Source organism: Echinococcus granulosus (assembly GCF_000524195.1).
Source record: "Echinococcus granulosus chromosome Unknown EG_S00010, whole genome shotgun sequence".
Taxonomy (NCBI): Eukaryota; Metazoa; Platyhelminthes; class Cestoda; order Cyclophyllidea; family Taeniidae; genus Echinococcus; species Echinococcus granulosus.
Window position 1 is genome coordinate 446,489 of NW_020170390.1, and position 21,927 is coordinate 468,415.

The following is a 21,927-nucleotide window of genomic DNA, read 5'->3' on the forward strand; positions in this document are numbered from 1 at the left end:
AAGCGAATTATTTATAAAAGTTGACTTTTGAACTTAATTCTTCCGCTAAATGCTTAGAATTGATGAAAAACATTAGCAAAGTCGTGTGTGGTCTGATGATTGTTGCAATTGCACTCGAAAAGTCTTTAACAAAAAAGATGAGATAAACCGGAAGAATGAAACTAATTAAAGAACTTTGCAAGCTTAAAAAACCTTTTCAAGCCCAAAAGTGTCTAGTGTTAATAGTAGGGTGGCTGTTCATCGTACAAATAATGAGGGTTACCTAGAGACGCAACACAACAAACATTTGTATTCCACTGGAACAGGGCACTTGATGAGGTTTCTGTTCAACTTTTATCTACGGACAGATACACTCACACCTGAGCAAAGGGATGACCCTTAACAAAGGTGATCTTTAACTTAAAGGCAAACAAATGAATGAAAAGCCTCTTGGGATGTTTTGTTTACTGTAACAATCACCGTAAGGCAATGTTCTATTATTCCTGTTTTGTAGGAGCAAAAAACCCAGATCTAGCCATCCTTGTTTCCGTTTCATTTTTATCTTCCACCTGTGCATCCTGGTGTGTATGTGATCATCTAATGCCAAGGTATGGTATCGTAATCATTACGAGGCGAAATGTGGGTTCTTCGGGGGAGGGGAGGTTGGGACGTGGGAGTATCTTTCTCCCTTTTACCCTAACGTGGGCACCTTCAAGTTGTATGGGATAGATCCCAGAAGTAATTATTTTAACCTCAGAAAGTCACCCACCTTACTTAAAGTAGGCACAGTCTTCTAGGAATGAAGTAGTAAGTTGATCGCCTGGGGATAACTAAGGTTCTGTTTCTTTGCTTAACGAAGGTTGAAATACAACAGCCATTCCTCATCACAAGCCAGTTCTTCATCTTTCAAACAATCCAAAGGACATGGAGCATTTTTTTTAACATGCGGGAAAGAGGTGGAGACCAAACTGAGAAACTTTAAAGCTTTTTGGCACCTGTCATTCGGTTAGCCTACGCCATGACTTTACCATTTGGCATAGATGCGAATGCTTTGTTTATTTTCTCCCAATAAACATTATTAAAAGTTTATGATATTAATGTTCAAATATTTTAGCAAATAGTGACACGTTTTTCTTCAGGAATACTAAAAAGAGAGAGTCCTCCTGAACTTCATTACCGGGATCCAATCCTTTGAGCCGTTTCCAGGTGGCACATTCTGCTATCAAATCTTCTCCAAATTCCATGCAAATTCTACAGAAAGCCTTTAGAGTTCTGGAAAAGCTTTTAACTTTGTAAAGCAGGCAGCCTCGAATTATGTGCTTGGTCCAGCCCACTTTTGTATGAGGGCTAATAATAACATAGAAATGGCGATGAACACAACAAACAGTATTAAGAGACCGAAGAATGTTTCTGCCTTATAGTGCATCCTTGTAAGCAGTCTGTATTCACAAGTCCCCATGAGCCGCAACAATGCTCTGAAGGGTGCTATACCACGAAGCGCCTGAACTTTTTTGGCCACCTGGTAAAAATGGATTAAGAAAATTAAAAGCGGGATACGTGCTTGGTGTTCTATGCTTCATGATAGGAGTAATAAATTAGTCAACCTCTGACAATGAGTTAAGGCTCAATCAAAGAGCAGATCTGACTTTTAAGAAAGATTTCCTTGGAAATTACGATTTTGACAATTTGTATGGTTAGTGGAGGGGTTTGGTAACAGTAATAGAATTTAGCAACAAATTTAAGCAAATATACCTCGATCGTACAAAGAATAAAGCATAAAACTTAGGGATGTCTAAATTTGTACCGCCTTACATATTCAACTCATTTAGTGATGCAAAAAGCATGTTTTCAAATTTACATTTGCGTCGTTGTCGGTGCTTGTGACAACAGCATCGATCAGTGTCACGTGTCAAACACTCATGCAAATCGTCTTTTCAATGTGCCGAAGATGATTCCGTCATCTGGGGACATCCGTTTGGCAGCCATGGCAGTGTGCAAGTCGAGAAGCATTCTGGTGGGAGGAGACACACCACAAACACTGTGTAAAGTTCAGACACTGGGTGATCACGATTTTGACAATTTGAAAAGTCCCCACTCTAAGCTACAAAGGGAACAGGCTTTCTTCAATCAACCGTTGACGGGGCCAAATAGTTGTATTACTGAGATTTCCTTGAGGAGCATCAAACCCACGATACCATCCTCAACTTGTAAGCGGAAAAAGAAAAAACCTGCTGTTCAATTTCACTCCAGAAGGACTCAGCAAGACGCAGAAGTGTATCCCTTCATTCCACTGATACAAAACCTTCCCATTGTTGAACAGGAAGTAATTGTTGTTGAGGATAAGCACGCTCGTACAGGCACCAAAACTGCTTCCGAAAAACACGCAGAAGTAGCCGGTGCCACAGTTCAAAAAAATACTCGTCAGTCATCCGCACTAAAATGTTCTAAAAAAGACACCTTCAACAGTCACCAGAGGCACGAATGTGGTACCTTTAACATGATAATGGAAAGGGATTACCTTAGTGATCTAAAACGACCAAAGGAATGTAAGGCAGTTCAGGTGTCTATGCGCTACCAACACACGTTATCTCCCACAGATGGTGAGTGGGTCCGTGCTCTAAAAAGCGAATCCTACACACTAGAAAACACCATTCAATCACGTCAGTATCACGAGTGTACGGTCATTGATAATAAAGACACTGACACAATAGTGTCGGACCAAGATATTTCTTCGGAGATGTTTTCGCAGCCATCCGAAAAGCACTGTCGACCTAGTAAAAGGAGTTACGGCGCCTCGAGGAGCGTTGAAACGCAGCCTTTATCAATTAATCACGCCCCACTGAGGGAGGAATTTTCCAAAACTTCGTGTACAGTGGATCTGGTTAACGCAGATGCAAGCTGTACCGATGAAGAGGCACAAGCATGCCCCTTAGATGAAAGCGTCGGATCGAAGGAGACACAAATCGGTCTCTCAGAGGCTTTCATAAATGCCCTCCTTCAGGTGCATGAAAAGTCCTTTGTAAATGGCCTTTTGGGCCGAATAGAACAAATAAGGTTCCGTTAAATCAAGACTGCTTACTTTGTCATTTTGTAATCTTCATTATATCATACGAATTCTTCCTACACTTTATTCTTTGAAGTTGTGCTTTTTGGCCAACTTTAAAAGATCTCATGCTTTCATTCATTTCGGTTGCATTTTTATTCCTGTAGAACGCACTTGTTCAGATGTAAACTTTTGGAATAAATGTGACTTACTCAAAAGCATTCAAAAATAACGCAAATAATGATGTCCTGTGGCACGCTTTATACGTTAGCCGTTTATTCACGATCTTGTTTTGTATCCTTGGGTAAGCTTTCATGTTGAATAAACATTCCTCCCTAATTTAATTGAACGGTCTTTGATTATGCGGTTGAATGCAATGAATATTTTTTGGAGGTAATGCGTATGACATATCTTTTATTAGGAGAAAATGAAATAATTAGCATTTGTTAATGCCACGAATTACTCCGCTCATCAGCGCATCTGGCTGCCTGTCAGCCTGCTTGCAGGATTGGTCAGATTTTGACACATACATTTCAAATATGCCTTAGTGAAGAGGGATTTTAATAAGTTCATCCAGAAAGTTGCCAGTTTTACACCTTCTGTATCACTGATTATCACTGTGAGGCGTCAAATAATTGTGAGCAAAAACAAGTGCTTGAGACGGTGAACGAATAGTATTGAAATAAAACAGGCCTATTGCAAAAAAATTAAGATAATTCGAGAAATGATTGGGTTTAAATGGGATTATGAAATTTAAAGCAGAAAATGAATATGTGAAAAGGAAGGCTGATTTTTGCAAACCCAACTTTTATTCCAAAATGGACTTCAACACTTAATTAGAGGCTGCAAATAAAACACAGCTTTTAGTTTTAAGTACAGCTATCAGGATTTTTAAAGTACATTAACTTTCATGGTTATGCGTATCTTGGTTTGAAAGTCTGATATGAAAAGCAGCGTTTATGGTGGATACGTTTTGCTTTTGGCTCAAGTAACCATTTGCAGTGTCACCCCATTCTTTCAGAGGTAGTAATATTATTAATAGGTAAATCAAAATGATGTATTTTTTTATTAGCAGAAAGTAATTAAACCTTACTTTTATATTATTAAATGGTTATCATCGGCTCCTCTGTTAAGCAAGCTCCCATTAAGAAGGACTTGTTTTAATGGCACCAAACATTAGCGAGCAAAATTTGTATTTTGATACAATTCATCGCCTATGCAAACGCCTTATTTTACAGAATGACAAAATGCCCTGAAAACAGCCCAGTTTCTATCACAACTTTCCGCACTAGGGGAAACATTGAAGAAATGTGTTGGAGAAATGGTGTAATCATAACCCGTACTTTGAAAAGCGCAACCAACCAAAAGAAACCCCAAACCTGGTATTTATCATTTTCCTGCCTTTGTCGATGATACATTAAACCAAGAAATGGATGTTTCAGTCAAAGATACCATAAAAGCGGGTGTAAAAATATGCATATATAAGGCCATTGGAGGTCCTTTTTGCCGTTGTTGCTGCTGCTTAGTTGTTAAGGCTATGGGTACACTAGGTAGCCTCAGTAGCCCTTGCGTCGAACCATGGCAAAGTGCGTCGTCTCCCAGTCATTCTTTCTTCGGTCGCCGCGCTGCAGAGTGCCTGTGAGGATGTAGCCAGCATGGAAGTCAGACTGGGTCACATTGCTGGTGAGGAAGATGCAGAAGTGCGGCTTGCCAGCCATCCCCTCCTCGTCGTCCTTGAACTTGCCCGTGACGAACAACGCACCGTCGTGCTTCGTGCACATAGCCTTCGCCCGTGCCACTAAGCGCTTATTTGGCCCGCATATCTAGTAGAGTGAGAGGCATTCTGATTGTTATTGTAATACCCGATGACACTCCTCGGACTTTGTTTTATCTAGAATGTTATGCTAAAAGCTATTTAATAATTCATCCGAAAAGTTACCTGGAAAAACAACTAATTCTGGCTAAAGTTTTGAGTAACACCGGGGTTCAATAATTAATTTAATTTATGTGCAGTATTCAGACAATGTTTGCCTTTTTCGTAAAGAATTTTGCGTGCCTTTCAAGAGAAATGCTCTTTGTAACCCTACTTCTATTCACCTAAACTAACTGGGAAAACACAGAGGGTTATTATTAACTTTCGGGAATAGTACAATGTACCACAAATAAGTAGAGTTTCAACTCCGGTGCTATGACGGAGGGAAAATGCGTGCAGTGAGTATGCTTTGACCTGAGGGAATGTGATAGAAGAGGGTGTGCATTAGAACCCTTTGATTCACCTTGACAACAGAGCAGTAGCGGTAGGTGAACCAAGGAAACCTGAGCTCCCATCGATTGCACATGCTGGTAGAAGGAACGCTCTCGAAGGCGTAGAGTTCCAGCGATATCTGCCGACCATTGATCTGAATGAGCTTGTCGCATCGTCGACCCAGCGTCTCGTAGTAGAACAATTGTACCATTGCTGTCTAGCCATCCGGTAAAACGTTTAGTGTTGGGTTATTCATCAAAGACTTATTCGTGTTCAGAAGGTTTAATTGCTTTGTACTTGTCAGTTACTATATTAAAACATTCTTTCAGAAAATCCAATTATACTAGAATACTTGTTAAACCTTGAATAAATAGATAACACGGAACAATATCGTAGCGTCTTTTGGTATACCAACTATAAGCGGGGATTTTCGTGCTTACTACTGAACGACGAAATTTAATGGATCCAGTCAAGCTGGACGTTATATTCCTTGCTTAAACAAAATGATGAAAATGTGTTAACCTGTGAAATCATCGACTGTGGAAATTTTATTGCAGCGCAAATAATTTACAAGTGTGCAATAACACTTTGTAATTGTGATCAAAACATAAGTGCTGTTTGTTGCAAAATGAAGCATTTCAATTCGTAAAAATAAAAGTAGACGGCAAATGTACAGCTGCCTTCGCTCCCAAAAGAGTGAAACAGCTGCTCTCTGTGAAAGACGCATTCTTAAACGGGAGATGGAGAGCTTTTCCTACCTTAGTTCCTCACCCTAGCATAGATAAATTGCACCCCCCTACAAATAAAAATTCACTAGAATTTATTCGACGTGAAAATTATTAAACAGTCGAGAGAGCAGTTAACATTTGCCATGCACATGTGCACAAAACAGCTTTGAAGTATAAAGACAAATGTGTTTTGAATGAGCGAAAGTTAGTCTGTGCAATGCTGACACCGCTACTATGCTGTCTGAAACACATGCCCCGAATGCTGGGTGCGTGTAGATTAAGAGTACATCGTAATGAAATCCTTATTTCTCCCAAAACCGATTTTTCGTTCCAATTTTCTGACGAAGAAGTGTGTTTTGGCCTAGACCAATTTGTAATAAAGTGCTCTGCATATGAAGCTAAATCGACCAATTTTCATGATATCAATGGATGATTTTTGCAGTGATCAATGTGGAAGCTTTAAGGATTTATAACTATAATGTTAACACTGAAAGGATATGCGAAATGCATAACATGGATGACAAGTTTGAAATTGTTACAGTGTGAGTAGACACGAGGGAATTGAAGTAGCTCCTTAAATGTCATGTGGAGAAAATCAGTAAATAATCAGAGTTAAACAAAATTAAAATTCCGGTATTGTTGCCAAATTTTAATCATTAGGATTCAAATGTTGATAACACTTGAATGAATTAGAGATCTCGATATTAATATTAATGATAATATTAATATTGAGTATTCGTGAAGAGGATGCCACTTGCTTAAGATATTATTCCATTTGATGGTGATGCGCATAGCAATACTCTGTCCATGATCTGGGAAAAGCTAGCCAATTGAAGGTTAGAGAATCAAACATCGTTTTCCCAAACGTCGTTCAAACAATACAAGTAGGATAATCAGAATAATTGTCATAGACTAAACAAATGTTGCTTTCAAATGGCAGACAGGGTTGGCCAAACAGATGCAAATGTCACTGTTATAAATTACTTCTTAGGAGTTGAGAACCTAGTTATTCGACAGCTACTGTACGACATCATAATATCAGTTTGAAGATGGGCTCTGAGTTCCAAGCACACTTTATTACAAAACCAACCCTTTTTGCGTTAAAACAAGTACCTCAGACCAAGAAAGAGGGGAAGACCGAGAGCAAAGCAATTCAATTACCATGAAATAAATCTAATTTTTCACGATTGGTGATACACAACAAATTGGAGTAGGATTTCGCAATGCGTTCAAACAGATTAAAAATTAATCACTTCCTGAGATCATTCGAGTTTCCGCTGAAAACACTAGAGATATTTGACGTGACGTCTTTATACGGATGTTAATTTTAGCTAGCGAAAAATCTGTTGTGCTTTAAAAGTCGACTTGGATGAAAACATGTTGCAGTTAAAAAGGACTGTAGGTGCACTGCTGACCAAATGCATAAAAATTGGATTCCATTGTGCTTAGCGTTATTTTCTATAGAAGCTAGTCTGGGTTTAGATTTGTAAAAGGCCTCCACCTCAAGGCTGGGAGCAATACATAAATAGGAGATTATTACTAGCTACACGTGGACTTCCTTTCCAGACCTTTTGTATCGGCATGCTATCCGCCGATGGCAACTGATTCTAATCGTAAACATTGACAACGGGTTGACAATTTAAAAGCAGATGATTCTTCTCCTCCATCATTATTGTTAAACATATTTGTGCTGGTAGGCCCATTACAAATGCAAAATAGATACAACATTCATTTAGTGACGAGACAATATCTTTCTTGACCTCGCAAAAGTGGGATAAAATTTAGCATACTTACTCAGGTGCTGCGCTGAATTCATGGCCATTTATTTGAAACCGGGGTGCTAATTTTAATCTATTATGTTTTAAAAAACCTAAGCCATGGCACCTCAAAAGGTAGTAGAGGTGTATTTTTTGGTGGGATAGCAGCGTACATAGCTACCACTAGCTTTATGAGCATTCATACAAAATGTCTAAATAGAGCTTGTAATTTTTCACCTGCGCAACAAAAATTAAATAAATTAGAAGGAAAATAATGACACAAACAAACTAATTTAACTTAGATCAAATTCGAACAAAAATCTAACAATGTGACTGAAGAATACTTAATGATTGAGTGAAGCTGCCTTACGAAAGCAGTGTCCATGAGATGGGTTAGTTAAATGCATTATTGAATGTGAGAATTTCATTATTTAACTTCATCTGCATCTACTATTATAGTCAATCATTAATATGGCCTTTCTTAAGTTAAAAAACCCAATTTCCTAACCTCACCGATTTTAGCTGTTGAGCTTAATAAATCATCGAGGGACCCAAAGATAGGTTTGACATGCTTACTGTCAGCACGAACAATAGAATAAGGGGACATTTGCTGTAGGAAACACGCCTCACTGCAGGACCATTTCTGGATTTTTGGGCGAACACAAGTCGAGACACAGAAAGATTTGGGAAAAAGTCATCCCATACCGGACAAAGTGCTCACAGGTAATAAAAAAATATTATTGTTAAGAAATCGAAAATGTATTTTAATACAATTTAATCATTGATGATAATGACTGTTCTTCGGTAAGGAACTATCTTCTAGGCTAGAAAGCAACGTGCCCAAATAATGAGCAAATCGACTTTACGTATATATATATACAATTTTTGAACTAAAAAGAATGGGAAGTAAGTACTAAACATTTGGAAGATAGGTGAAAAAAATACTCCTTTGAGGAAGTCGGCGTTGCATTCTTTTTGAGACAGGTAACTTGGATCACATTGATAAACTTTTCAATTTATATGTCTCAGCCAAATTAGTCCAAATTGAGAGTCCATGTTTATCAATGGTCATGAAATGGAAGAAAAGTTACTTTTTGCTTCAAACTGATGTAATTGCTGTTTATAGTCGAGGAGTCTAGTTCAGTGTCTCAGTCAACGCCTATTAATTTATTAGAAATGTTTACCGTCCCATGTAACGGTTTTACAAAGATTCAGTCGCCGCGCGTGGCTCACAACGGGAGATGGGAGAGCGACCACTAGATCTGATACCTCAGCTATTTTCAAAGAAAGTCGTTTTTGCGCTTTTTTGTTTCCATCTCCATAAATGCTATGGTAGGATGAATTGAACGTGAATTCATCTTGACTGTACCAATAAGTGACTACCATTTGACCTTCTGAATGAAAAATATGCCTATCCATAAGCCAGATGCAGAAACACTTTTTGAAGAATCTCGGACAAATGCACAAGTATCTTTCTGTTTCGTTTTAAGTAATTCGCTAAATTAATGTTTAAAATACCAATGGCTACATGTGGGAGGTGTAATCTCTGTAAACCGGGAACTTTCATTTTTCAAGATGATTTTTAGATGCCAACTTTTGCATTCTCAACATATTTTAATTAGCTCATTAAACCGCAGAGCCAAACCACGCCAATCAATGCTGGTGTACACGAAAGAGGATCTCGGTGAAGAGAATACAACATACCCACATTTGTGGAGTAAAATTTTATTTAGTTGGAATTGGAGCTAGTTATTTTAGGACGTAATCGGTGCACTTCACTACACAACTAATTCTAACCTAACTCCAGATTTACCTTCTACAAAAACAATAAAAAGAGCAGTCCCTCCCATTGACTATAGCATTGAAATCCACGCATTGAACGATAACCATAAACAAAATCCAGAATGTCAATTTGCTTCTAAAGCTCGAGACCAGGGTATGCTTCCTCCCATGACTCTACAGACCTAAGTAAATGAAAACTGAACACCCCTTATTAGCGAAGATTCTAGCCACTTTTCACTCCCACGAATCGGGGTCATTTGGATTTATATCTTCTTATAGCTAATCCTATTAGTTAGTAATAAGTCACCAGAAAGTGGAAAACAGTAGCCCATCTATTATTTTAGAGGAATTCCGCTGCTCTCGATTTCACACCAACTACCTCGATTTCGCATCTTATTACTTAGCGCTTTTGAAGAACCTTGCCACGATTCCCACTTAATAAGACAAAAATTCATATCCTGAAGATAGGTAGCATAAATGTTCAAGGTAAATATATTTTTATTTGTTAGGTTTACTACTTCATTAATGTGACTAAGTTGGTTACTATAACACAGCATGGAGTTTGGTAGTCAAATAAATGACTAAAAGAAACGATTAAAATAAGATCTGTTAATTAAATATTGCCCTTATCTTTTATAAAGGAATCATTTATGGGAGTTCGTAGTCATAAATAAATGTCACAATTTGCGTAGGTTTTGATCATAGAGCAGGCAAGATTGTGGTCACAAGTAGCAGTTCGGGGGAAAATTTTAAAGTGAAAGTGATTTGGGTAGGAAATAATTTAGGCATCCGCATACATCCTTCAGTGTATAAGGTAATGTTCCAGTACTTTTTACTTCTGCTCACCAGTACCAACCAACTTGTCAACTTTTATTACTCATTTAAAATTGGCCTTTAGCATTGAAATATGTCCCAACAATAACAAAATTCTAATTTCATTAATTTTTTAATGTCCTAAGGAGATAAGTGTAAGTTTATTTGAATTCAATGCATTTGTAATACTATTCAAGCATCTCAACGAAAACCTTATCAAGCCTAAAACCAATGGAAAATTTTTACTTGTCCTAATACGCTTTGGTAAATCGCACTTATGGAAGACCGACTGACAATGTGACACACGTTCGGATTACCAGATATGCATCTTGGTAGTAGATCAAGCAGGTAGTTTGAACTCTACTTCGCTGCCATCATTTGCTTAGTACTCCACTTAAATGTACATTGCAACCACGTGTTACAGTGAAATGTCTGAATATAATCCATCCTTAGTCCAACCATGATAATAAACTCGGCTACATTAAACCATTCAAAAATGCATCGGGCACCGCCTAGTGGAAGGTCTAGCAATATAAATACTCCAAATTGGTGATCAGTCCATTGTGCTGCATGCAACTCACCCTGTCAACCTACGAGTACGGTTTTCAGTCACATTTTTTTACGACAGACTCTATCGTATTAATGTTGAATTCTTCGCCTTTTGAAAATTGAAGCACAATCTTAAATTTCGGGGTGGAATTTTAGTTGCAAACCTAAGAGCATTGGCAGCTCTAGTTTGATGCTGCAATTAACAAGTACTTTACACGTGTCAGTTGAACGGGCCGTGAAGCCATGACATCCTAAACCCAAATGAATATGTATGTGCATTATAACCTTCGCTACAGGCATTACACAGGTTTGGTATACCCTTTACCATTTTATGATAACTGATTGCTCCAAGTCGTGTTGCAAACGGATTGGTTGAACTTAAAACAATAGCTTCAGGGTGGTTATATTCCCAAACCTAAAAACAGTTTAGGTTTAAAACAGCATCACTTTTTGTGGGCTGTGATGAACCTTTTTTCTCAGATAGGCCCTGGTAGCAAATATGTAAAAAAAGGTGCTATAGAGAGATGTTTTAACAATTTTTCGAAATTATTTTTTTTAAGTGTTAATTTAGATCTGACCAACCTACATACCTGAGGTGATGCAAAAACTCGGTAGAAGCATTAATGGTTTAAATATTTAAATAGCATCGAAGCCTCAAACGCAGTAGGCAGGCTGGGCTTATTTAGGTAGATGGAAACTGATAAGCAGGTTCACACTGAGGCATATGCAGAGGGAATGTTCCACGATGACGCGGACATTGGTGCGCCGTATACGTTCACAAGAACCCTAATTACGCGCTTTTACCCTGAAGTAAGTCGGTGCTCGACAGCGTCAATCCCACGTGAATACGACGGTGCCTTAAAGACCCTGGAATAGGGCTAAATGTTCCCAAAGATCTCCCAGTGATCGTTGCATTCGAAAGGAAAAGTATTTCGCTTTAAATCTCATCAGTTACCAGAGAACTTCAGAGCGTGAAGTTAGGTCAGGCCAAAACTAGGGCTTGTAGTCAGAGGTATTAGATCGAGGGGCCATGAAAATCTGGAAAAGGCAATACACTTGAACATACATGAGGATTTTTTTAAAATTCCTTTGTAGCTGATCTACTTTTGCTTAACCAAATATACAAAGTTTTTACTCTTACATCTAGAAATACAAGAAATTTGCATTTAGAATTTGCACTTTGTGATACTAAACAAGAATTAAACACGCTTAACTGAATCGCACTGGTCTACTAAAAATTTAGCACTTCGATAAATTTCAAATTAGATATTTGTAAAATAATTCATGGTTACTTAAATAAAAAAATATCTGCTTACCTCTATGAACTATTAGGCCTAACCTTATGAAGGTAGTTGTACCATTTAACATTAACTTGTGCTTAGAATGGAAAAAAGCGTCATGCCTCAGGGGCGTACCCTGATCCCCTGCCAGAAAGACGGAGACAAAAATTTGCGGTCAGGGTATAATTCTGTCAAACTTCGGCAAAAATTATGCACGATATTTCCTTTTATGCTACCGCTGCACATAAAGAAAGACATTGTGCTCGAATAAAAGATGGCTATCTGGTTTTCCTTTAGCTAAAAATAGATTTTTTTTCAAAAAAATTATTTAGATCTATTGTATTGGCAGTGAATAAATGGGTCAAAATAACCCATTTGGTTGCCTTAAAAACTGTTCATTTGCTAGGCAAAATAAACAACCTAGAGATGCAAAGACCATCTTCTACTTCACCTGGGCTGATGGCATTATTGGGAACTAATTGAACAAGGTTGTAAGGTAAAATGAGCGCCTTCTTTTAATCTGCTATGACTATCAGGTAATCTTTGATTTGGTCAGATAGAGTAAACTGAAAGTGCCATAACATTATGAGTATGTTGCATAGGAATTCCACTCCTGATTGGGAAGTTATGGAAAATGAGGTTTTATTTCCGAAACCGGAAATGACGCGCAAACGCAAGAACGATAAAACTTTACTAGTGGCCAGAAACTGAACGCCTATCGACTTCGCGGTGGGACAAATGGAAATATACATCAGAGTAGCCATTATTCGAGGCGATCTTCCCTACTGTCCACGTAAGCCGAAAAGAACTTTATTCTTTAATGCAAAGTACAAGTATAGTAGTCTTGCTTCTAAATAATCACTTCTTTATGTCCTTAAAATAAAATAATTGGAGATAAGTGCCATTAGATAATAGGTGCAGATTTTTGGAATAAAATGAGTAAACTCTCTTACTAAATCGGCGTATACAATGGTATAATAATCCTGTCACTCTACTACCTGTGTAAATACATTCATGCTTGTTTACCCGGGCTAAACACTAAGTATAAAATTGAAGATTTCCGATGCTTGAATTGAAACTAATGATATGAATGCATTGTAAAAGTCTTCATTGCCTGTTCATAGTTCATCCCAGAGGTTGCTAGTGTAGAAACGTATCTGGCCGAAGCCAAAAATTTATTCGAAAGCTGGTCAATTTATTCTGCTTTAGATTTACGGTCTCGCAATTGACAATAATGGTTTGTATTGGGCAAAAATGCTTATAGAATACAATTTAATAAGTGGTTTTTAGGCGAAAGATGGAAAAGACAACAAGTACTTTAGTTTTTTCTTGGACTCTGCAAGTCAAATTAGTTATGCACCGACAAAATAACAAGATATAGTATATTCATTGTTACATTTTTTAATGTTTAATGTGATGAACACAAAGAGATTTACCAAGATTTCGCTGGCCACGTAGCAGTCCATAAATCGTAAAGATTTTAATATTCACTTCTAATTGACAACCAAATAATCCGGGAAATTGCAGAGACCTGTCATTTACAGCAATTAGTTCTGATAGTAACGCAAATCTACGTGGATTGACAGCTCTTCACTTTGTAGAAAAAGTGATTCACTTAGGTAATTTAGTTATGTCACTATCAGACAATTGGCGTAACCCTAAATGCCATAGCTAACAAATCCGCTTCAGTACCTCACGAAACATCAGCGGCACGATTTATGGTCTCATCCACCGTAAGTCATTAAATGCACTGCATTCAATCCATTGTAATTGCATGACACACAGGGGTATGTGTAATAAGGACTAAGAGGTAGTCTATCTGTCGTAGGTAAGGGTAGCTGAATGTTTAACAGTGTTTTCATTTATGATCATCGTTATCTTTAAAAGCAAACTTAAAAAATGGGACTTACGAAAGCCTGTTGATTTAAATCCCTGAATCAGCGCGAAATTTTTATTTTCCGCAGATTTAAGGGTGACAATATCCCACTGAAGTAGTCTTGGCCAATGGGACCCTTCAGTTTTCTGATTGGTCACTCAGCGACACCCAGTAAAGCTGAAAAAGGCTTCGACGTGATGGACTGTTAAATAAGTAGAGGTTGCTCTAACCACTGTTTTTCATCTATTATGAAATAATTTTTGGATCACAGACAAAAAGTTCAGTAGAAATCTTGGAAGGAAAGGCTAATCTTAATTACATAATTACAAGTTTTCAGGTGTGCAAAATCAACGAGTCCTAACATGAAGACCAGCTAATTTTTCATTACGAAATGTTATTTGACTTCAATTTGCTCGTCCCGTCCAGTTGCATTTACAATGAGCAAACGTCAGGTGGCAGATTCTCCTGCTGTGATTTGAAATAAGTGAAAATTGTCAACTGTTTGAATCTTGTAACTTAGGAGGTGTAAGTCTCAATGATAGCGTGCCAGTAAACATCTCTTTATCAGTATTTCAAAGGCAACATCAGTATCTAGCACAATTCCTGTGCTAATATGAATTGTAATGGCTTGATTTGCCCACTTTCACACTCGATGCCTATTATATTAAGGTTTATAAAAAATTTTGGAACTACTTCTAGGAGCCTGTTCATTTTGCACTTGGACTTTTGTCTTTTTCGCTTCTTTGTACCAGCTTTCAACTACTTTTCCCTTGTTCGTCCACCACCAACTCTTATCATAAACCCTTTCTTATGGCAATATACAGAACTGTTGAGCCCTATTGGAGTTTTCTTCTTCCATACACTTCACAAATTTATCAGATTTATATTTTAATGCCCTTGATTCACGCGAAAAATTATTGTCCCATTTATTAGTACAGATAGACTAAATGATGCTTCCCCCTCAGTGTCTGCGTATGGAAAACGAGTGGAACTACTTAGATTACTCATTAACTTGTCTTATTTAATAATCACTCTTTTCCGATTGAGTGATTATGAGCTGGTAAAAGTGTACCTCAGAATTTATCATCAACCAGGAAATCGAACAATGTGCCTTCGGCTGCTTTTAGTACAAATCGAGGGAAGAAAACTCACATCCATGTGTGCGAAAAAGGCATTAAAATAATGATGCAAGTGTAATTATTTAACCGCCTATAGTAAACGGTGCCGCTGAGCTGAAGTGGCGGTAAAAATCCCCTCAGATGCTATCAATGGGAATTTTCTTATCCAACATAGGGTCACATGGATGACAGATTTCAAGGGGCAAATTTGTTGAAAGTTAGCCTTGGCTTCAACGCACCGTTGACCCAAACCCTAATTTTCAATTATCAAAGCCTATGCTTTACATACATCGGAGTATCTTTCTAAAACCTTTAAACATCAAAATTCTCTTTAGTGGGATCAAATGACTTACTGGCGAAAAAGGTGATTTATTTTACCCTGTAATATAGCTTGTACGTAAGTCGAAATTAAGGGCAAACTCTCCTAATGTTTAAAGCTGTAAATTGTGAATTAAATTCCATAGCCCTGAGGGATTTTGAACCGGGTTTACGAAATCCTACACATCAAAAATGGGATACTGGAATTCTTTTAAAAGCATCACATGAGAAATTGCTTGTGTAGCTCAGTTGGAGGAAATAAGAAATATACCATAGTTTAAAGTTTAGGCTTTAAATTTCGTTGATCTGGTTAATAAGTTGATATGCTTTCACGAAATACCGGAACTTACACTCATTATAGGAAATTGGACATGAAGACACTTCACAGCCAAGTTACAATTCATTTCTAGATGCTAGGGCTCCCATTAGCAAAATCGTTTGCCTTAATTTATTTCACCATTCGGGTTGAATAAATTGTACTTTAGTTTATTTTTTGCCTCCTAACCTAATAATCCTTGCTCAAAATTTGTAATGACGGGGTGCAATCAAGCATTTCCATTTTGCAGCCTCATATCGCTGCTTTTAACTCAACCTGGTACGAATACCGACAAAGAGTGTCCCCTTTGTGGGAATTGACTGCAGCGGATCCTAAAGGCTGTAGCTCCAACTGTTTGGAGTGGTACAAATAGCCCGTCACGGTGTGAACTTTACTGTAATTTTGCACGCTGCGTCCCCGACCAAAGTCATCTTCTACGTGAAAGATTTGTTTTCTGTTTACCAAGTTGCTGTTGTTTTATTGTATAGCTACTTTTCACCAAAGTCGTGCGGAATTGTAAAAATACAAATTTGTTTCTCAAACCGGTGGACTGTCTTATTTGTGAATATTGCCTGCGTAATTCGAGTCCTATTGACATTAAATTATCTACCTGCTTCTACCAAAACCGACCAAAATAGAAATTCATAATCTGCAAGTTTAATTCCCAAAAATGTCACAAATACGTTCCGTACTTTTGGAAAGTTTCGTCTACAAAGCCAATTCCTCCCATTAACAGAGGTAAATGTGTAAACACAGTAAGTAACAAGATCTTTTTGGCACTTCACATTATCCCGGTTTCATCTTCTCTTTTGCCCTTGTTAACCTGTAAAATAAAAAGTCCATCATGATGGATAGATGACACCAATCATTAGGCTTTTGTAAAAGGCCGTAGTTCCAGTCAATTGTTCATATCCTGTGAAAAAGGTATTTTAAGCTATTTTACAAGATTATCTACCCGATTAATTTCTGATACTTGTTATTTTGCTCCTAAGAAAGTACTCTTTTTGTATTTCAAACCCAATTTCCACATAAAAGACATATAGGCAAGGTCAACAAGTAATTTTCTGCCATTTTGTCTCGATGGAACTCTGCAAGACATTTGAAGTCGCATTAGTCGGCTGTTCTTTGCTCCAAACTGGAGAACGGTAACAGCAGCGGTAGTGGCTGTGCGCGTTCTCCGGTTAAAGGCTCAATGAAAAATAGTCAAACAAATAAAATATTTTGACGAAAAGCGACCGGCTTAAATGTTAGAAGGTTCTTAAATCTTATGCAACATCAAGAAATTAAATAACCAAGCCCAGTCTTTACATCTTGTCTAGGCCAGCCCGGGGTAGGTAGTTACAAGATCAGATAATGGCAAATTTAAATATGAGAATGCAACTGGAAAACAACGGTTTCGAGCTTTGAGTTAGGTTCTACTTCTGTGTTGGTGGCATCGATGTTTAAGCGTCCAAAACAAGATCTCAGCAACCTTTTCATGATTCATCTCTCTAAATAGGTATTGCTTACTGCCTTCCATTACGAATGGCATCTACCGTTTTACTGCCTTCGTGGGGCCTAACAAGGGATTAAATGTGGACCATAACATTTAATTTTGCCTGTGCGTGATTTCAGATGATAAAATACGGTAAATTAATGAAAGATTCAGGCAAAAATTAAACATTCTAGCCTCAAAGATAACGTGTGGAAACTGAAATGGATATTTAAATGCCGGATTAGATATTTCTAATTAATTCAAAAATTTTTGGAGGCAAGTTCGAAAACTGAGTTTGATATGCTGTTGGGTGCTGCAAAGAACTTTGAATTCAAATTATTCATCATAAGCTTCCGATTCCTACTAGCGGATCTGATTTCGCCTTTTATAATGAACTTCACTGAACTCCACTTTGACGCTTAATTTGGGTAAATTAAATTTATTTTATTTTTTGTTTGTATTCCTGAGAAAAGCAGGCAGATTACTGTAGCTTCCCAAGTAATCCATACGTCAAAGTGAGTATAATGGAACAGTGAGTAACTTCTAGTGGTAAGACTGCAAATGTGGATGAAATACCTCCAGATTTTCTCCACCCTAAAAACAGTAATTAGCATTATAAACACCCGCAGTTTCGTTGTAAGTTTTGGATTATTGCAACGAGGTGGCATTTTTTAAAGAAATTGCTATAACCGCCATCATCAGTTTTTGTTGACCTGGATTGTACCGAGCCCACCAGCTAGATCGTCAAAAGGCAGACCTCAGTGCAGAAGGTTTTAGTAACAGAGACGGGCTAGTGTGTACAGTGATACAATATGCTTATACGAATCTGGCTGATGGCTTGTGAAGACTGCTGAAGACGGAGTCTGAGTCAATAGGTCGTCTCAGTTACGTTTATCGACAGTTTTTGGGTTGGCCTTGACCTTAAAGTGAGCGTTGGCGCACTTGAAATGTATCTAAGCGTTGTCACATTCAGCCAGGACGGACTGAGCCAGGAGCGATTCCTACAATGTTTGCGAAATTAACCACGAAAATTCTAAAAAGTTAAACAAGAAATTGAAACACATCTAATCAGATTAAATTAATAGATTAATACATCATCTGGAAAAATGACATTTTACCTTAGAATGTGTTGTCAGTCTTGGTTGTGTAAGATCTGGTTCGGTATATAACAACTGTTGTTTAACAATCAGCTTCTCTGAATGTCAAATATGTACGTACAAACATCTCGTTGGCTTTTATTAGTCAAACCGCCTGTTCTAGCAAAACTTAAAGTAACCGTGCTACTTATTTGATTGCAGTAAGCTTGCTGCAGCATTTGTCGCTTAATCAAGGAGGCACATTTGCGACGCTGGCATTCCGATGGCTGCAAAAGTTGTTGAGCAGATGCGTTGTGATTTTAAAAATCCGAGTCGCATTTATAAACCCCTTGTGTACACTGTCATCTGACCTTTTGTAAATAACCGGGGAGTGGATGTTTTGCAATCACATTCGCTTTCATAAATACTAACACATGTAAATCCACATAGATCCAATAGGATTCATTATATCACTTGGCTGACGGTACATATCCCCCAGATTGTATGCGAATAATTCATTTTCTTTTAAGTATTTGTCAGTGACAAGTGAGTACTAACAGTAAACAAGAGGCAACGGACTAACATCACTGCTTCAATAGTTGGCGCATTGCGGATAAGTGTAGATTTGGTGTGGATCGTGGTGAATGTTTCGAAATGTGGAGGCTTAAAAGTGAGAGTAATAACTCTCTGAAAAAAGGGCAATCGAACACGCATTGGTCAACCCTATACTTCGTCCTGCTGAAGTGAACACTACAAATTTGACAATGTGCATTGACAATCACACTTACACTGTGATCAGCTGGTTAGCTTATTTTACCTATTTATCTATACTGTCACTGGATTACAGTGGAATGTAGCTTTCAGAAACGTGTTCTAATATAATAAGAAGAATTACTATCTCTGCTGAAATTCCGTGCATGGGCAGAATATGTTATGCTCATTCTGATAAATTTCAAATAGCCAATTTACTCAAAAAAATTTCCTATCAGTTAACAAACCATCCATTGGTTTCAAACAAATTTTCTTTGAACTCCAAAAGCTTTCTCTTTAAATAGACTCTGAGGCAAAATTATATGGTTTTTACTTATTTGTCGTCATTGTAATGTTCCTCAAGGGATGGTAAAAAAGCGAGGACAGATCATGGTTAGATTTTGAATCAAATTATCTCCTCTTGGTAGAAGTGGGAATATGCAGGAGTAGCATTTCAACTTTTGGCATCAATCTAGTCTTAGAGCATTGTCTCCTTTGTGCAGACCACAGCGTAATGTTCTGGCAGTTTTTAAGCTCATTCATTTTGTCACACACATATCCGATTTAAAATGGTAGCATTAGTTCACAACTACGAATTATCTAAAAATGAACTTTGAAGTTGTGGACATCTGCTGAGAATTCCTTTAAAAATGTGTCCAGGACTCAATTCCTACTTATCATTGCGGTCAGATTTTGCATTAACTTACAATAGACTTTGACATTTTCGAGAATTCAAAACTGTACAAAAAAGGTTTTAGAAGTAAAAACAATTAAATCACAAATCTGGACTAAGCGATATCAAAAATCCCGTCTTCAGACTTTTGCAGTAATTACTTCTATGGCTAGGCTTTTAACAACTTTATTTACAAAATCCTGGTTGAACAGGCTGTAGTATTGCCTTGAGGACAAAATAGTAATGAAATGCCTACCAAGAAGAGTAACTCTCTAGGCCCAACTTGTTCTTCCAGGCTCACGCAAAACGCGCACTCGCCTTGTTCCACCAAGTCGCCGGCATGTGGTCAACGCACCTGGTGATAGTATCTTCCAGAGCCTCAGTTGGGATCTCACCACCTCCCTCCCTTCTCTCCATTCAGCCCACTTCTGCTGTCGCATCACCGACATTCACTCACCTTCCCACAATAAACATCTGTCGAACTTTTTTATGCATGAAAATTGGACAATGAGTGTCGAAGCAAAGGTGGTACATTACGATATCATTGAGGGCGCTCTATCGAAACTCTAACTGCGCATTTCCACTTTGCACGCGTCAGCAGACTTCGAGGACCACGGTCCACCCCTCTTTCAGGATTTGACCAATTCACTGTCATCAGAGCTGCCTTTAAAATCAACTTTTACATTGTACCATCTAGCATGCCTTGAGTGAGTTTAAATTTTTATTCCAATAAGATGCAAGAAAGCTCTCCACTGTTTCTTAATTTCTGTGAGAAGCAGCTTAGTGGTTTTCACAGTAATCAGACGCTATATTCTGCATCATTGATTTTATGTAAGCATAAAAGGAATTCTTATTTATTTGTCCCATTGACTTCTTCATCAATTGTATTATAAAATCACAAATACTTGGGTTTCTTCTGTTCTAATGAACTCGATTTTTTGCCCAAAAGGAACGATCATCTCCTTTAAGCGCCATTGTAGTACATACCAGACTATTTACCTGGCGCTAGAATTATCATTATTTCCCTCAAATAGTATTTGTGGACAACATCTAGTTCCGACTTTGTGTTCGTGCACGAGGCAGTCTTTCTGAAAGCTATGCATTGCAGTAAAGTCAGAAATTTGGAAGAGGTTTTCAAAATGCGTTATTATTCCAAGTCGAAGGGATACCATTTCAATCCAATTTTAATGAAGAAGTTCACAGTGGAGACTGATGCAGTTAAATGAGATTTCCTACTACTTACGCTTGTGCACCACTAAATTGAACAAGTTCTGTTAGCAGTAGTTCTCCGATTATGATGGTCGCCGTCGCTCGTCAGGAGTTTAATCGGCCTTTCAGTTCGGGGAGTTCAATATTCCACTGCTTCGAGTTATGTTGGAAAGGATATTCCATTGACCATTGTAGTTTTTACACAGAAAATACTATGTAAAACCTGAAGTATGCAATGTTTTACTGGATTTTCCCTTTAAATGAATCGTCTTGTCCAACAATTAATCTTCACTCCACAAACACTCGTTAAATGGGTATAGTTTTTCCTTAATTTCTTCTAAGGCGACATTTGCTGTAGGCTGATTGTCATTTCCCATCACTAGAGCACTCTACAATGTACCTTGGTAGCCTGAGTTGGATGACTGAAAGCGACATCTGTTCTGCAGCCAAAACGAATATTCAAAAAGCTTGTTTTCTACGTTTTTATGGTTCACATGTTTTTTAATTCTGCTATTTCAAATGTACCTGAAAGATTTTATCGGTCAATCGTCCATCATATCATTAACTGATCGTGATGCAGTGTACTTGGCTGATCCCGGCTCTACTATAACCGCGTCTACACAGGTACACGTAAGTATATAATGTCTTTAAATGGTAACTTTCAAGACCAACAGAGAGAAGTAATGTGTAATAAGGCGGAAGATTTTAGTTCCTCTGACGCATATTTTAAGTTGTTCCTTAGTTCCTCAGCTAGTGGGAAAATTTTAAAGCCCTACTTTGTACTAATTAATTGCCTACTTAAATTCCAGTTCGCCAGTTTTGGAAACTGATTGTCAGGAAATAAAGTGAACAAAATTATGCGTTCCCTATTCATTTTTAAAAAATCCAAGAAGTACCAACATGGCAATGATTTAATGTACAAATTACTTTATTTGCTAGAA

The 21,927-nt window shown here is 37.8% G+C and overlaps 3 protein-coding genes across 3 annotated transcripts; 2 read left to right on the plus strand and 1 right to left on the minus strand. All coding sequences in view use genetic code 11, as the record gives it.

Annotated features, from left to right (window-relative positions):
* Positions 1 to 1,810: 1,810 nt before the first annotated feature.
* On the plus strand, positions 1,811 to 3,043 carry EGR_02254 (hypothetical protein; the record flags this gene model as incomplete). Its single annotated transcript, XM_024491503.1, has 1 exon — positions 1,811 to 3,043. The coding sequence occupies one exon, from the start codon at positions 1,811 to 1,813 to the stop codon at positions 3,041 to 3,043; it is 1,233 nt and encodes a 410-aa protein (XP_024354009.1).
* A 1,535-nt stretch (positions 3,044 to 4,578) lies between these two features.
* On the minus strand, positions 4,579 to 5,478 carry EGR_02255 (hypothetical protein; the record flags this gene model as incomplete). Its single annotated transcript, XM_024491504.1, has 2 exons — positions 4,579 to 4,845; positions 5,299 to 5,478. The coding sequence occupies 2 exons, from the start codon at positions 5,476 to 5,478 to the stop codon at positions 4,579 to 4,581; spliced, it is 447 nt and encodes a 148-aa protein (XP_024354010.1).
* A 6,108-nt stretch (positions 5,479 to 11,586) lies between these two features.
* Positions 11,587 to 20,347, plus strand: EGR_02256 (hypothetical protein; the record flags this gene model as incomplete). The annotated part of the gene is made up of 2 exons (XM_024491505.1): positions 11,587 to 11,656; positions 20,073 to 20,347. The coding sequence occupies 2 exons, from the start codon at positions 11,587 to 11,589 to the stop codon at positions 20,345 to 20,347; spliced, it is 345 nt and encodes a 114-aa protein (XP_024354011.1).
* Positions 20,348 to 21,927: the final 1,580 nt, after the last annotated feature.